The sequence below is a fragment of the Microtus pennsylvanicus genome, chromosome 13 (assembly GCF_037038515.1).
Source record: "Microtus pennsylvanicus isolate mMicPen1 chromosome 13, mMicPen1.hap1, whole genome shotgun sequence".
Lineage (NCBI taxonomy): Eukaryota > Metazoa > Chordata > Mammalia > Rodentia > Cricetidae > Microtus > Microtus pennsylvanicus.
The window spans coordinates 24,097,178-24,113,337 of record NC_134591.1 but is presented as its reverse complement, the minus strand read 5'-3'; the positions used below and the strand labels follow the sequence as shown (position 1 = coordinate 24,113,337).

General features: G+C 41.3%; 1 protein-coding gene across 5 annotated transcripts in view; it reads right to left on the bottom strand.

The window, feature by feature from the left end:
- The window catches only part of Adamtsl1 (ADAMTS like 1), a 376,592-nt gene that overhangs the window by 195,568 nt on the left and 164,864 nt on the right, over window positions 1–16,160 (bottom strand). For all 5 annotated transcript variants that reach the window (XM_075945016.1, XM_075945018.1, XM_075945014.1 and 2 more), the window contains 2 exons: window positions 15,184–15,295; window positions 11,107–11,245 (listed from right to left, as the gene is read on the bottom strand). In XM_075945016.1, coding sequence (XP_075801131.1) covers window positions 11,107–11,245; window positions 15,184–15,295 — 251 coding nt within the window. The remainder of the gene's footprint in view (window positions 1–11,106; window positions 11,246–15,183; window positions 15,296–16,160) is intronic.

Genomic DNA, 16,160 nt, shown 5'->3' with positions numbered 1-16,160 from the left:
CTCCCTTGGGTAAGACTGGACCCTGGCTGAAGACTGCCCCCAGGACGGTGAAGCTTTTCTTAGTACTTAGGCTGTTGAGGAAGGGTGCTAGAGCAGCAGAGCCTCCATCTAGGGTGGGATATGAAGAACGCTCAGGGTAGATGCAGAGCCCAGAAGGGCACACATGAAAGATGGTTTGTTTTCATATGACAAGTGCTAGGGAGCTCCTGTCTTAACATTAAAGAGACCTGCACATTCTGTTTGTATCTTTGGGATACATGTGTATATATTTACATATCTACATAACAATTAACATAGATTCAGCATGTTTATACTTACATTTAAATAAATCGATTTCCTTTTGGATTCCATCAATTAACATGGGATCGTATCATACTTTTAAAAACATAGCTAGCAGATCTAAGCATTTGAGTTGAAACATTCAGCTGGGCTTACTATGATCAGATAACAAAAAATATTGACTGAAAATCATGAAAAGAAAGAAAAGAAAAGAGGACCGACTGTAAGGCTCTAAGAAGCTGAACTCAAAGGTGACACATGACAGAGTCTAGACATGATTCAGAGAAAACAGAAACAGGGCCGTGAAGACAGATGTCCCAGGACAGAATGGTCATTCACCTCTTTGCTTTATGGAAGGACATACAGAAACACAATGTCTGTATTCATTTCTTTGAATGTTTTCTATTCATTTTCTGCTAAGATTTCCTGATATGTAAACAAGTGAGCACACCTGGATATGTTAGCCTTATGTCCCAGGGCTCATGAGAGTGATGCTCCGGGATGCAAGGACCTTTAATACAGCAATGAAATGATCACATTCAATTTTTGTCCCTGCTTTTAGAGTTAAATGTCTCATTCTTTTCTATCTTCTGAAAAAAAGCTTAATCCTCAATCTTGTTCATGAGATCCCTTTTTCATAAATTTTGTATCTAATAATCAAGAGAATGTTCCCTTTAAAATGATAGTATTTACAAGGATTAAAGGGCACCAATGCTTCAAATTCTTTTTTTTTAAGAAGTCTTAATCGAGTTTATCAAATATAATTACTCGCCTCCACCCACCTCCTCCTCAGTTTGTCTCTCTCAATCTGGAAGAACCAAGTCTAGCATTCACAAAGGACCTTTGCATGTTTGGATGGCTTCCCAGGAGTCTTTGATAAAACTTGGAAATATACTGCTATTTAATAGAATAAATTACAGTATCAATCATATAGAATGAAGTTAAGTTTTATCTAACCCTTGCATTAATTTATTGCTATATCAATTTCTACATGTGGAAATGTGGACCACCACCTTCTCTCCTAGAAGAATTTATCACCATAATTTGTCATCTTCAATCTGAGAATGCACTGTTACAGGTCTCTGTCACCTGATTTATCAGCTGACGATATTTGGAATGGAGACAGCAAGATCGAGCAAGACAAGTTGAGCTGAAGAAAGGGATAAATGGAGGGAGCACAGAGATGTCGCGACTTTGGGCTGGGTTAGAAATCGTGTTTATGTTTGAGCACGAAGCTTTAAACCTGGTTTCAGCAAAACTATAACTCTATTTGTCTTTCTGTGGCACGGGTCATGGTGAAGACTCATAAAATGACTCTGTGGCACCTGTGAAAACAGAAAGATAGCAAAACAATGGGGCTCTGTCCAGCCCTCGATGCATATTCGTGAGCCGGGCTCTGCTCCCTCCTGGGGCTCTGACCACAGCCCTGATCTTTGACTGCACTGTGAAGGAGGGGAAGGCAATCATTGCTTACCCTTAAGACACATTGTTTTTGTTCTCAGGTAAAGTGCACATTATGAAGGATGGTGGAAAGGGAAGCCATGAAGGGACTCGAGTCTCCCCAGGTTGGGCGTAGATGTGACTGTGTTTGTGTGTGTACATTCAGACATGTTTCTGAATACGTGGACAGGAGAGAAGGAAGTGAACACAACTTAAAAAACTGTCAAAAGGGACACCATAAGGGCAAACTACTCATTCTTCATTGCTTCCATAGCCCTGACCACTTGTGTATTTTCACAACGGCGTGCCCTGACGATATCTAAAACTCTCATTGCAAGGGGTGTTGAGAGGAGAAGCCGAGGATAAGAAAGGAAGAGACACTTCCCACCTGATCTACACAAAGAGCACACTTTACTCAACTGTCTAATGCTATGATATTATGACAGGTTCTTATAATGAAATATTATTTAGAATATAAATATACAAAACACTCTGAACCATTTTCAATAATATAGTGACTGAAAGGAGTACAAAATAGAATATATCATTAAACTCATGACATAAGAAAATTTCTGTATTCACATTTTATCAATAAAATAATTTTTATCTTGTGTGTATGTGTTCACAGAAATACACAAGTACACATATAAGTATACATGTGTGTATACACACACATATACATATATACTTCCACACATATAGTAGAGAAATACCTAACAGCAGTGTCTGGTTCCTGGGGGCTAGATGTTTTTTTTCCTTGCTATCAAAAACATCTTGCTGCTTTTGCAAGTTCTAAAATAACATATTGCCTCTAACGAGCTTAGCAATTAGAATACCGAAGTAAAGTGAAATTTCAATTGAGAAAAGGTATATATAAGATGGGGGTCTTTGGAACTGATCTCCAATTCCATGTGTCACCTAAAGGTCACTGAGGCTTTGTGAAGGAATAATCTAAGATGCAACTTCTTGTTTTTTATAAATTGATTTTTATTGAGCTCTACATTTTTCTCTGCTCCCCTCCCTGCCTCTCCCTTCCCTTCATCCCTCTCCCATGGTCCCCATGCCCCCAATTTACTAAGGAGATCTTGTCTTTTTCTCCTTCCCATGTAGATTAGATCCATGTATGTCTCTCTTACGGTCCTCATTATTGTCTAAGTTCTCTGGGATTGTGATTTGTAGGCTTTGCTTTATGTTTAAAAACCACGTATGAGTGCGAACATGTGATAATTGTCTTTCTGTATCTGGGTTACCTCACTCAAAATGATGTTTTCTAGCTCCATCCATTTGCCTGCAAATTTCAAGATGCCATTTTTTTTTCTGCTGTGTAGTACTGCATTATGTAAATGTACCACATTTTCTTTATCCATTCTTCGGTTGAGGGGCATTTAAGTTGTTTCCAGGTTCTGGTTATGACAATGCTGCTGTGAACATAGTTGAGCACATGTACCTTGTGGTACAATTGAGCATCCTTTGGGTATATACCCAAAAGTGGTATTACTGGGTCTTGAGGAAGGTTGTTTCCTAATTTTCTGAGAAATTGCTGTACTGAAATTCAAAGTGGCTGAACTAGTTTGCACTCCCATCAGCAATGCAGAAGTGTTCCCTTTACCCCTCAACCTCTCTAACATAAGTTGTCATCAGTGTTTTTGACAAGATGCAACTTCTAAACAATAGACATGACCTTAAAAAACAATAGAGCCAGAATCAAGGTCACATAACTGAACTGTGGAATTTACATACTGTGATATATCTCTCTTTATAAGAAAAATTCTAATGTAACTTATTCCATGGACACTTAACACACGAGGTTCTCTTTATAAGGGATATGAATCATAAGGGGTTCATCTCTGCAAATCTCTCAGGACCTCTTGCCTCTTCGTACTAAACATCCTTTTCCTGGTCTGACTGAGGCGTGAACTTTGGACTCTGAGACCAGGGAGTCCCACACGACTTGCCCTCTTTCCTTACAAACTGCTTCTCTCGCGCCTGCTGTCCTTGCTCACAGCACCTCCACCCTCCCACCTACCCTATATACCCAGAGGCATTTTTGCTTCTTCTATTTGCCATGGCCTTAATGTGTATCTTGTAGTAAAATTGAGCTGCTGGCACTCCTCACTTGACTCTATATCTTTCCGTTCCCAGAAGCAACCATGGAAATCACGAATATCTCTTTGTTTTCCATTTCCTGTGTGTTTCAGACATCATGTTGCTCCCTCACGGTGCAACTCACCTCACCCTGGGCAGATTTGGGCCCCCGACTTTCTGACTCCTCTGACTCTTCTTTGCCTTTCATATGGTACCAAACATTAAGCCTCAAAGACTAGAAAAGTAGAAGGTTTTTTTTCTTTTTTTTTTTTTCGAATTAAGTTATGGGTGCTACGGTATTCTGGTTATAGGGTTCCATCTTCTCTAGATGATTTTCAGGCAGTAATAGAAATCACCTTCTCTATAAACAATACTGCAGAGACTAAGGAAATGTTGAAAGAGAACCAAGTGTTTTGCTTTTCCCCGAGGGGCAGAAAATGAAGGGAGGACCACCCAAGAAGCGGTGAGGTTGAATGTCTGTGTTCTTCTTGCTACATCCTCTCAACATATATAACCTTGAGTACAGACATCAGGACGTTTGCTTCCACCTTATAAAAATCCAAGTGGTGGACCAGTCATGAGTTTTAAGATGAAGGGAGAATGGAGGGCCAGAAACTCAGGCTTGTGGAATTTGTCTCACTTTTCCCTGCCCAGTGGCTGCTGAGTCCCCAGCTTGATAACCACTGAGATGATTACCTCCAAATTCTTCCTCCCCTAACACCTTCCAATGTCCCGAAACAGGAGTGTTATTAACATAGAGTCAAGTTGGAATCAGCTGAGGAAATGTTTTATATGATGTCCTCATTTTTAAAAACTACAATAATGCCAAATCCATTAAGAATACCTGGGCTGCAAGGGATCAGATTCAAAAATCCTGATCCACTAACATGATCTGAAATTTTTTTTTCAAAAATTCATTTTCTCCTATAAAACATTATAGTATGTAAAAATGTTAAAACATATAAAAATGTTAAAACATTTTTAACATCTTAGAATAAATGATACAAATTTTCTGCACGTCTACATTTTTGGCATTTTTTGACATTAATGAATGATATCATTTCTGTGTTACCTTTAAATAAGTAGGACTGTTGTTGTCTTAGGACTTACTTTCCTCTACTGCTTATACCCCAGACAATGGTTTGCATGACCACCAATACTTGTGGTTACACGGAAGACGCTTGCTTTATCTGCATTTCTGCTCACTTTGTCAAAACGCACAAACTTGTACTGAAATGGTCCTATGCTGCCTTGGAAGCCACCCTCACAGGCCACTGCAGGCGGCACGGAGGACAGGATGTCTGTGGTGATGATGGCACCAGGGTTGTGTCTCTGTGGGGAGAGAGGCACTGTGGAACTGGACGCACTTAGATCCGTGCCCCAGCTTGCTTTGACGGAGCCTCACTCGAGAAAGCGCCTTCCTCTCTGGCCTGTTAACTCCACAGGGAGTATAAAACTAAACGGAGGCAGTGAACACGTGAGCATCTTGTAAACTTCTCACGCGTGTAACTTTGGAGAGGTCAATTTGGCCGTTTGAGTTCCCACTTAATGACAAGCGCTGTGATTTCCCCGAGTCCCTGGCGACTCGCGAGCAGCTTTCCACCCATACTTCGCAGAATCCTCACAGTTCCTGGCAGAAATGTTATATTTTACAGATGGGAAACTAAAGAAATGTCTTACACAGGGGTAGGTTGAAGTTAAACATAAGGATGATGACATTACCTTTCCTTGTAACTCACAAGGTAACTAAAAGAATTGCACAAATAATTAGTCACATGCTTTAAAGCTTTGAAAGGTCATGTAAGAAGTGGGCTTACTCTTAGTTTGAACGGATTTGACAGGATGAATGAATTGCTTGATAATTGAGTTGTAGGTCTATGTGATTGTTTCACTGATGGGCGGTGTGTCTTTGAGCTTTGGTTCTCTAATGCATGTGGATACATTCTGAAATGCAGGACAACTCTGCTTTGTTATCCTATAGAGATCCACAGAAACAGAAATGAGGTTTTATGAGGCTTTTTTTAAAGCACTTATTTACATGAGATTGGTCGGAAGGAGGTCGTTTCTTTTCTAAAGCATTCGCTTTTGCAATAAAACGAAGTATTTCAGACTTGCATGATGAAGGACACCTTCACTTTTTAATTATTTAATTAATTTTGCTTCCTCAATAAATCAACCATTTTCTAGTGCTTAAATTGAGCTTTCCTGTTAGGGAACAAAGGAGGCAAAATCTCGTATGGACTGAATGGCAATGACTCTCAGCTGCTTAGGGGAGGGCTATTCTTGATACCTGTGAACTAAGACTTCTGCAGTCAGTCTGCATAAGAAACCCTGTCTAGAAAAACCAAAAAGAAAAAAAAAAGATCTTAGAAACCCCACAAATGTGATATAGCTTCAAAATGATGTTTTCCTAGTAATTGTCTTCTGTTTTTAGAACAACCCATAGAGAACTATTTTTTTTGGACTCAGAGAATTTTAGAATTCTACCTTTCCTTTTTATGGATTAAAACACAAAAGCCATAAAAACAAACCCAATGTCTGGAGAGCAGCTTCTGTAGGCAACACCAATACTGTCAGCACAGTCATGGGCTCAGCCATAGCTGTCGTAACTAACACCTATGGAGTGCCTTTCGTGTGTTAGGTCCCCCCAAGTTCTTTAAATGTATGGTGGCATTTATTCCTCAGGGCGACTTTATGAGGTAAAGGACTGTTGCTATTGGACTTCCCAGGCTTAGTGAGAAGTCGCCATTTGCCAAAGGCTGCTCAACTGGTAGGCAGCAGATCCGCAGTCTCCAGCCAGGCTGTGCCACTGCAAATCTCTCATTCCCCTGCCTCGGCTCTGCTGCCGTGGGCCGGTTGGTTACCCAGGAGGTCACACGCGCCATCTCTCCAGGTGCGGAGAATTTCTTTACAGTTACTTTAGGGCTCTAATCTAATCCGTTTTTCACAATGTGGTCCCCAGCCAGTGATAATTTATATGCTTTATTGCCAAATTAAAATAGAGCTGGAAAAATAAAAGCAAAACACACACACCAACTGACTAACCCCAAATACTACTTGACTCCCCGGAACTGCCACTCGGGGCATTCAAGTTTGGGATATCTGCTGGATATTGTTGCACTATTCCACCCAAGAGCAGGTGGAATTCCGATGCCGTTGGGTTTGTTTGCTAATGACTGTGACAACGGCAGCGGAGTGAGAGCCCTTTACTCCTGTCTCCCCCTCACCACGCCGCTTTCCTACCGCCTTGGAGGAAGAAATGCAAGGTCTGTGTCAAGTCAATCTGGGAAGAGATTCTCGGCTCTTTACATAGCACCTTGCATGAGGTTCGCAACAGCCAAAGGTTGCATGTTTTATATTTCAAGCTGCTCTGAGAACAGCAGTGCCTGTTAGATGGGAAAGTTGAACTCTTTTTAACTTGGCCCTTTACCATAAGCAAATCATTTGAGGCTTTCTAGCCCTGTAATAGATGTGACCTTCTACCTAAGAGACAAAAGTGGTATGAACTGCTGGACAAATTTCAACACAGCTTCCATTGGTGTAAGGGAGAAGTGACAATTATGGCATGGCAGACACATGATATGTTTGTCATGTGATTAGATCACAAACATCTGTGACTTGGGATACTGTTCATAATAAAGCATTAGAAGCCCAGAACAGAGACCTAAGCATCCAGTAGCTCTCTGATAGGCAGGGGGTGGTACCTCTGTACTTCTATGAATGCTCAAGTCGGACTATCAAGGCACCTACAGCAGACTGTGTAAGAACATGTGACTACCCCGTGACATCATGGCTCAGAGTTGCCAAAGAAAAACTGTACTAATTTTAGCAAAGAGCCATTAAATCTTTAAACTTCTTTTCCCCTTTCCTTCGTCTTAAGTGTTGGCTTCCTTTTGGGGTCCACTTTTGGCTAGGAAACTTAAGTATTTTATCACTTCATAAAAGTGCCTGCCTCAGTGGCATGAGTGGAGATCAACAAAGCCCTGCTGGGAGGACCAGCTGCGCAGCCAGCTAGGTTCTGCCATCGGGCAGACAGGGCAAGGGGCTGGAGTTCCTGCCTCAGCGGCACACCATGTTGCTACGGGGCATGGGTGCTGAGGTTTACTTTTAGGAAAGGAAACAAAGGCCAAGGAGTCCTTGAGTTCACAGAAGCCCATCTGTGTTATGTGCAATTGACAAGGCCGAAAAGAAAAGCGAATGTAGTCACAATGCTTATCTTGGGGAGCATTAATAAGTTTTATTGTTTTCATTTTAGACTTTTAAACTTATCCACATTTTCAAATTAACCTTTAGAAGCAGAGAAAGTGATAACAGCATAAAAAAAGCCCTTTGAACAGAATAGGGCCAGATGTTCACTGTCTGCTCAGCATCACCGGTAACCATGGCAGCTGACTGATGTGAGGTTATAAAGAGTGTAAGAAGAGGGAGCATGAGGAGAAGCAGAAACGAAGATGGGGAGGCACACAAGGGTAGCAGAGAGAACTCCTGCAGCTGGATGAGTGGTAAGGAGCGGGCATTCCTAAGGAAGTAACCGAGGTTTGAAAGTCTGACAATAATTTATGTCATTACTAAATACCGTGTGTGGTATGCCCAGGAGCTGTGATAGAGGGGAGGTCAAAGGACCACACTAGATGTCCTATGCCATCACTCTGCCCCTCAGTCCTTCAAGGCAGAGTCTTTTACTGAATCTGAGGCTAGGCTGGTGGCCAGCAAACCCCAGGGATGCGCTTGTCCCCACCCTGCTAGCTCTGGGGTTCTAGGGAGGTGTGGCCACACTCAGCTTTGGGTTTGGATGCAGGGGATTCACACTCATGCCACATGCTCATGTAGCAAGCCCTGTCAGCTACCTGAGTCATCTCTCCTGCCCCTAGTTAGTGTCAGTTTTGGGCTTCGTGGCACATCTCTATCTTGAAAGGGAGCAAGATTTGGACTACTTATCTGAATAGGATCTTGCGTCTAGTTAGTATAAGCTCCAGATCCCAGGATTTACAGAAAAAATAGGATAGTGATCTCAGTGACTACATAGAGTATTATTTTATATACCAGCATAGGAACTAAAATGTGAGTTTTCGACTAAGAATGCCCTTCTCTTCATTTTGAGGACTTCTATATTTTAGACACAAAGGTGTTATTTTAATGTCCTTGGACCCCGTTTGACTGTACTACGGCATCATTAAATCTGTAGCCATTAGAAAGTAGATGCTCAATGACTTGACTCCATTGTCCATTGGGAGAGAGGCCCATCTTAGAAAGTCTCTCCTGTCAGTGTTGAGCCTTCTCCTTCCTGGTTTCCCTTGGAATTCAGAAGAGCTACACACAAAACAGCTCCAAGAACTCCATAGGAAGCCCCGAGCACCTTAAGCTAAGCTGGAGACCCCTGCCCACCCCAAGCAGCTCCCCTCCCGTCTCTCCTACTGCTAAGCCTTAATTTTTACAGCTTTGTCTAATTGTATCTTTGATCAAAAATTCGTTTTCTGATATTAGCTTCTAACTTCTTTTTCTTTTCTTTTTTCTTCCCTTCTAATAGCCACCTGTCCCAACATTTGTGTGTGCTGTATTAGATCTTTTAAAATAACACAGGGTATAGGCTGAGCTTGCAGCCTTCTTTCAATGTAGCGTTTTTTCCCCTTGCCTTTGGATAATAAGAAATGGTCCAAAAATGTCACTCCCACAGAGAAGAGTGGGTAAAAATCAGAGACCAGAAACAAAGGCTAAATTCTTCCCATTACAAACATTTTCTTCAGCTAGTTAGCAACAAAGCTTCGTTTCAAAACCCTCTCCGGTGGCTATTTCTTTGCTGAAGATAAAACTGTGGGGAAATGGACCTATTTCTCCTGGAAATAGACATGAAATTTCACAGATGTGTGTATGGAAGACTTTCAGTGTCTTGGTGACTGTGTTTACTCCTCTGAATTGGGATAAATATGTTTTTTTCCTGCTATAGGCATGAATAAAAATGTATAAATAGGGTAATTTTAAAATAGGGTTCAAATGAGTTTGTTATAACTATCATAGTTAAAAGGACTTCAACTACTTATATTTCTAAAGGAAAGCCAAGCAAAAATTTAACACCTTATTTTGTTTTATATCACATCTAACTTTTGATATCCCACATTCTGACATACACAAAGCTAAGTTAAACTAAAACTGAAAACTATAAGCTATCTGTTTTTTCTGACCCTTTAGGAGCTTACTTTTATGATGTATGTACTATGGTTCCTAAAAGTTAATCAATAATGGCAAATTCAAATCGCACATTTAATTTACAATTCTTGACATGAGGTAGAAAGAACACAGCGCAATACTTTAAAATGTCAACAACAGAAGAAGAAAAAAACCCAAGTTACATCGCTACAAGGTACAGATAGAATGCTTTCCTCCTACGTCGCCCGCGCAACAGCCCAGCTGTTCAGAAGTTTCTTTCATGCGTATATAATCCGCAAAGTAGGATTTAAAATGTAACATAGAAATCATGTGTAAGAAGGGTGTTTTGGCATTGGGCCTTTGTGACTGATGTTTGCTTTTGTGGAGGAAAGTTGTCGTAGATGCTGTCAATAAGCATCTCCGAAGGATCCCTTGCCAGGGTATGAGGAGCTAAGCAAAGGCAGTGCGCATGAGCAGATTCCCCGCCTGAACATCCACCATCACTCATCGTCAAGACGCTTCATTAGTCCAGCTGATTCCCGATCTTGCAAATGATTCGGGGGCCAATTATGGTTTTTCCAAAACAAACACTGGTGTGTGAAGATGTTAAAGATTTCAGTCTTTAGACCTGCCAATTAAACAGATCCTCAAGCAAACCTGACTTGGAAATAAGCCCTGACTTCTACGTAGCAAAGGCTGTGTTTGTTTAAAGGCGGCAGAAGGCTGGTTCTGACCCTAATTAATTGTGTGAATTGATTCTGCTAGACTGGGTCAGCTAGAGTCCTGAGATGCAGCCTTCTGTGACCACATCCCTGATCAGGGACAGGGAAGAGCTCGAAGATACACTATGCCATTACCCTGACCAAGAGACCAAGATGTGCACCAGACAAACTTTGTCAAGGAGAGAAAGAGAAGAATTGACTTTGAAGAGCACTTTACAGAAATAAAGTCCATAGTTCCCAAGGTAGCATCATACAGCAGCAAGAGCAAGGAGCATGGGTACCACTAACAGACAGCTGGGGGCGGGGGCCGGGGTGGGGAGAGACACTTGACAGGAACTCATCATTTATTGTCAAGTTAAATATTCGCTTTCGCCTAAGAAGCTACTTGGAAACCTGCTTTATATTTCTGATAAATGAACTGGTAAACTGAACTGACCTTGCTGGACAAGGATCCAAGTTACATTCCTGAAGCTTGGGTTTCGGCTTGATGTTCTCTGGGTAGTAGTGGCAGTATTGGTCGGCGACCACACGGCTACTCCGGAGATCATAGCACTCAGCTGACGTCAGCTGGTAACCTGTAAGCATCAAACCAACCAGGGCGCTTGAGGCACATGCCAGCACAATATACTTCTGTATGATGTTTTACTATCTCCCATTAATAGGAATTATTCCCTTTGCCTAAGTCATTTTCAAGAGAAAACACATCTATAACTGGAAGATTTATTAATGTTGTAGTCCTCAAAGTCTGTATTTTCTCAAGTAATCCATTCATTTTAGCAATTAAACTATATTAAAGGACTTGAGTTATACAAGAACATAGATTATAAAATCCTGAGGTAAGAAGTTGTTTATTTTATATGATATAAAAATATAACAGAAAAAACATCATTAGTAATTTTATTAACTAAGCATAATATGCAAGGATGCTAAATTGCATCCTCTGTAGCCTCCAGGAAGAAAAAATCTCACAATTCATTAAGAAAGCAAGCAATAAGTGAATAAATAAAAATAAATCTCAATGTGCACTTTTTGAACAACAGGGATTTATGAATCAGGTCCCACCTGATTTGGGTATTTAGCATGCTGTCTAAATTCAGCCTGCATGAGTTGAGCTGAATAAATAAGCTTTAAAGTCCCCACAACAACAATCAAACAATTTCCTCACAAAATTAAAATGACAAAATCAAACACAACAAAAAATGAAAATCAAATTCAAAATGGAAAGCCCTCCTTCACCTTCCTTCTTGCTACCTAACGTTTACTTTCTCCAAAGACTTTGTCGTTTCTCCTCAAATCAAGTGTCTGCCTCATATTTTATAGGCCTCCTTTCCCACAATTTTGATATATCTCTTTCCAAAAAGCTGCCGAGTAATATTTAATTTTATTTATGTGTTGGAGCTTTCTCACCTGTTTTGTTATGGAAAGCACTGATCAAGACTTAGACTCTAGCAGCGAAAATAAATAAGCATGAAGAATTTTAAAAGTTGGTAATCCTTCTACTCCAGACCCCTTCCTAACCCCGACTTTTCTTCCTGGCAGGTAGATGTGTTATTACTAAATATGTATTTGGAAACAAGATCGAAATCATTGAGGGACTGGCAAAGGTTTTAGGAAGTCGAAGGAGGCTTTTGAAGCCAGATTTCCTGGCTTGAGGCTGTGTTCTCAGACCACCCACAAAAGTTAATTGTTCATTAAAGACCTTAAAAAAGACCTTTAAAAATTCTACTGGGAAGATGAAAAGCATAAGAGCAGCAGAAACAGTGGGCAGGACCCATGCCCATCGGAGGCTGTGCTTTATGGGAAAGCTAAACAACATGACATCTCAGAGTAGTCAACAAACTTTGACTTTTCGTCCCCCAAAGGAGCTAATTTTATAAGCTGAACACTTTGGAGTTTTCCAGAGAATAGTGTCTACTCAAGGGCAGAATTTATCAGGTGGTAAGACATAAGAAGAAATAAGAAATTATTAGGCTGAAGGCACGGGTTTTTGAAATCATTGTCTTTCAACCTAAACCCATTGCATCCAAGTTCGTCCACGCCGCTGAGTAAGGACGTGGAATGAAAGCAGAGGACCAGCATGGTCTGGTGACACTTCCTCTGAGGGGTCCCAAGGCTGTGATCATTCTTTACACATGCCCAAGGGGCCAGCCTCATGAATCTGAGAGCAGGAACACACATGGGAACCCACAGCTCTCTTCTCAGAACACAGAAACAGGCTGCTCCATGGAGAGACAAGAAGACACTGCATCCCCCCACACCCCACAGGGAACTTTGGCTTCTTCCTGGGCTTCCCAATCAGATTTTGTATGAAGAGAGGCCTGACGCTGGAAAGCCATGGATAGCGCTGTTTTTTCATGGGAGTAAAATGAGACCTAATGTGGCTGGAAACAGAAGAATGTAACACTAATTGCTTTATTTAATAGTAAGCCACTGTCAAGGTCACTGAAATTATGCTGTCACAGAAATTTCGTACGAAAACGATACAGGATGCATACAATTGAATTGCCTCTTTATGAAGGGTATGGTTTACATTTAAGAAGAAAAAATATTTCTTTCGATGCCTTTTCTTTAAGTCTGTTTTCTCTATGATCCACTCATAGATGTATAGAAATTTATTCTCATGGAATGTTCACGTAATTGGTAGCTTTTCTGTTTTCTTTTTCCAGGTCTCTCTCTCCCTTTTGAGGCTGCAATTACAGGCAGGCGGTCACAGCTTGCCAGTGTTTACTAGATTCTGGGCATCTGAACTTTGGTTCTTTTACTTTCATGGTAAGCTCTTTAACTGCTGAGCCACCTCCTCAGCCCAGCAGTTTGTTTTTAAAGACAGTAATGTTCTATTCAGGTCAGCTGGATCAACTACAGGAATACTATTGCATTGAAACGCAAACCTACTTCTTAGTAGTTTGACTCATCATTTTTAAGTTAAAATCTGTGCTGATTAGGTTTTTCGTCAACTTGACATGAGGGTCAGTTGAGAAGAAGGATCTTCAACTGAGAAAATGACCCCCTAAGATTTGCCTGTAGGCAATCCTTTGGGGTGCTTTCTTGGTTAATGGTGGCTATGGGAAAGCCAGTACACTGTGGGTAGGGCCATTGCACTGTGGGTGGGGCCATTGCACTGTGGGTGGGGCCATTGCACTGTGGGTGGGGCCATTGCACTGTGGGTGGGGCCAGCCTGCATGTGTAGTTCTCTGTGGTATGAGAAAGCAGGCTGAGCAAGCCAGAGGGAACAAGCTAGTAGGCAATGCTTCGTCTTGATTATTGCTTCAGTTCCTGCCTTGAGTTCTCACCCTGACTTCTTTTGTTGAGAGACTGTGATGTAGAGGTGTAAACCAAATAAACCCTTCCCTCCTCAAGTTGCTTTTAGTCACAGTGCTTCATCACAGCAATAGAAACCCTAATTATGACACAATACAATACTGCATTTAGAACCATGTCTAGTGTTTTGTTCATATTATATAGATAGAAATAACACAGCTATTGATGAATTGCATCATCTATTCTATTTTAAGAAACTGCTAGATAATCATTGGCCCCAGTTTTGAGGTACTATTGTGAATAATTCCAGTGTGGATGAACTATTTAAAGTTAGTCAATCAACCAGCATCCATGCAACTAGATAAAAAAGTTTTCATGATGTGGCAATTTTCAAAGGAATATGTATTTAATTCTAGACTTATTAAAATAGAAAACAGAAGATAACCCACAAATGTTGGCAACCTAAAATATTCACACACTTAATTTTCTGGAAAGATTTTGGTAATACATGCAGCCAAGCGCAGAAAGAAAAGCAAAAAACCAAAAATTTAAACTCCTCTCTCTAGTAACCATACTTCTGGATTATGAATGATAAAAAGGCAATGTGTTGTTTATTACATTATAATACTTTGACATTTAAAAGAACCAAGTAGGCTCCTACAGGGAAATGAATAAATTATTAAAAAATAGTTTTAAGAAATTATGACATATCTACTATAATTATGAAAGACAGAAAATGGGAAAAAGTCTTTTCTAGTAACACAAGATTCTGTGTGTAACATGGGTGTGACAGGTGGGGACAGGAATTTATGGAACGATTGCATGTCTTTCAGTGCATGGTGGAGGGTGCAGGCAAAAATGAACTGAGTTTAAGTCAACGGTGATTGTATTTTCTTTCTGGTAATAAACTTTCTCTAAGGGAGCAAGCCTGACAAACATCGTCACTTGCTTCCTGAGAAGTGACATCACGCCCACCAGACAAGTCTATGCATAGGTGACAGCAGGCACCGCAGGGTTAAGCCTCTAACAGATATGCTATTACTAGTCCTGGCTTTCCATGATGCTAAGGAAAGAGATGTCTTCTATGAGCTTCCACAAAGAAAAAGCTTCCTGGGCCACCCAAGAGGCGGCTTCAGGAATTGGCTCCATTCAGGAGAAGGGATTCTTCCATGCTGAAGTTAGTACTCCACTCTTAAAACATCCAGCTTTTTCCTCATAGAGGCCTGGGCTCGCTAGGATGAGCAGGCACTATTACCTCCTCCGCAGGTTGCTGAACACGGGAAGAAGTCCGTCTCCCTCCATCGGTGGATGATAGGCTGGTAGAAGATGAACTGGACCGTGCTGTCTGCAGGCCCTGAGTCATGGATCTGCAGGAATAAGACAGGAAAGTTGGGAGTTTGCTGGGAGTGGGAATGGCTTCTCGTCCCTGGTGTCCTTGGTGGAGAGTGCACACTGTATAGAGGTCTCGGCTATGTGAGGGTCTGAATGGGCCTCAAGTGGGAAGGCACCGTCACTCACCCTGTTGTGTATCAGAGTATGTTTCTCAGGATATTCTTATCATCCTTACCGCTACAGAGCTGCTAACTTAGAAGAATGGTGAGATCTCCATTTGCAACTCCACCACAGTTCCCTTCCTGCCTTTATTTCTATCTTCCTTGATACAGACTATAGAATTATGTGGATTTCTAAACATAGTTTCAGAAATAACACAGTCAGGATGGTCATGTATGTTTTCAATCCAAGCACTCATGAGGCAGAGGAAAGAGGATCTCTATAACGTGAATTCTAATTGTTTTTAATAATAAAAGCCAAGAGTCAGATATAGGGTTTAATGCGGACGATCAGAGAAGCAGAGCGGCCAGCCACTAGAGAGTTCTTAGCTCTTCCAATGCTCAGATGAAAGGGGCTATCTTGTCTTCAGGCTGCTTTCTCAGACTGTATCCTCAGACTGACAGCCTAAGCTCCTGTCTCCTCTTGCCTTATATGTCTCTTTCTGCCCAGCCATACCCCTTCCTGTCTCCACCTTCCTAATGCTGGGATTAAAGGTGTGTGATTCCAAGTGCTGGGATCACCTTTGTGTGAGCTCTGTTTCTCTTTTAGACTGGATCAATTTCGTGTAGCCAAAGTGGCCTTAAACTATCAGAGATCTGATCTGTCTGCCTCTGTCTCTCAAGTGCTGGGGTTAAAGGTATGTACCACCACTGCCTGGCCTCTATGGCTAACTAATGTGAC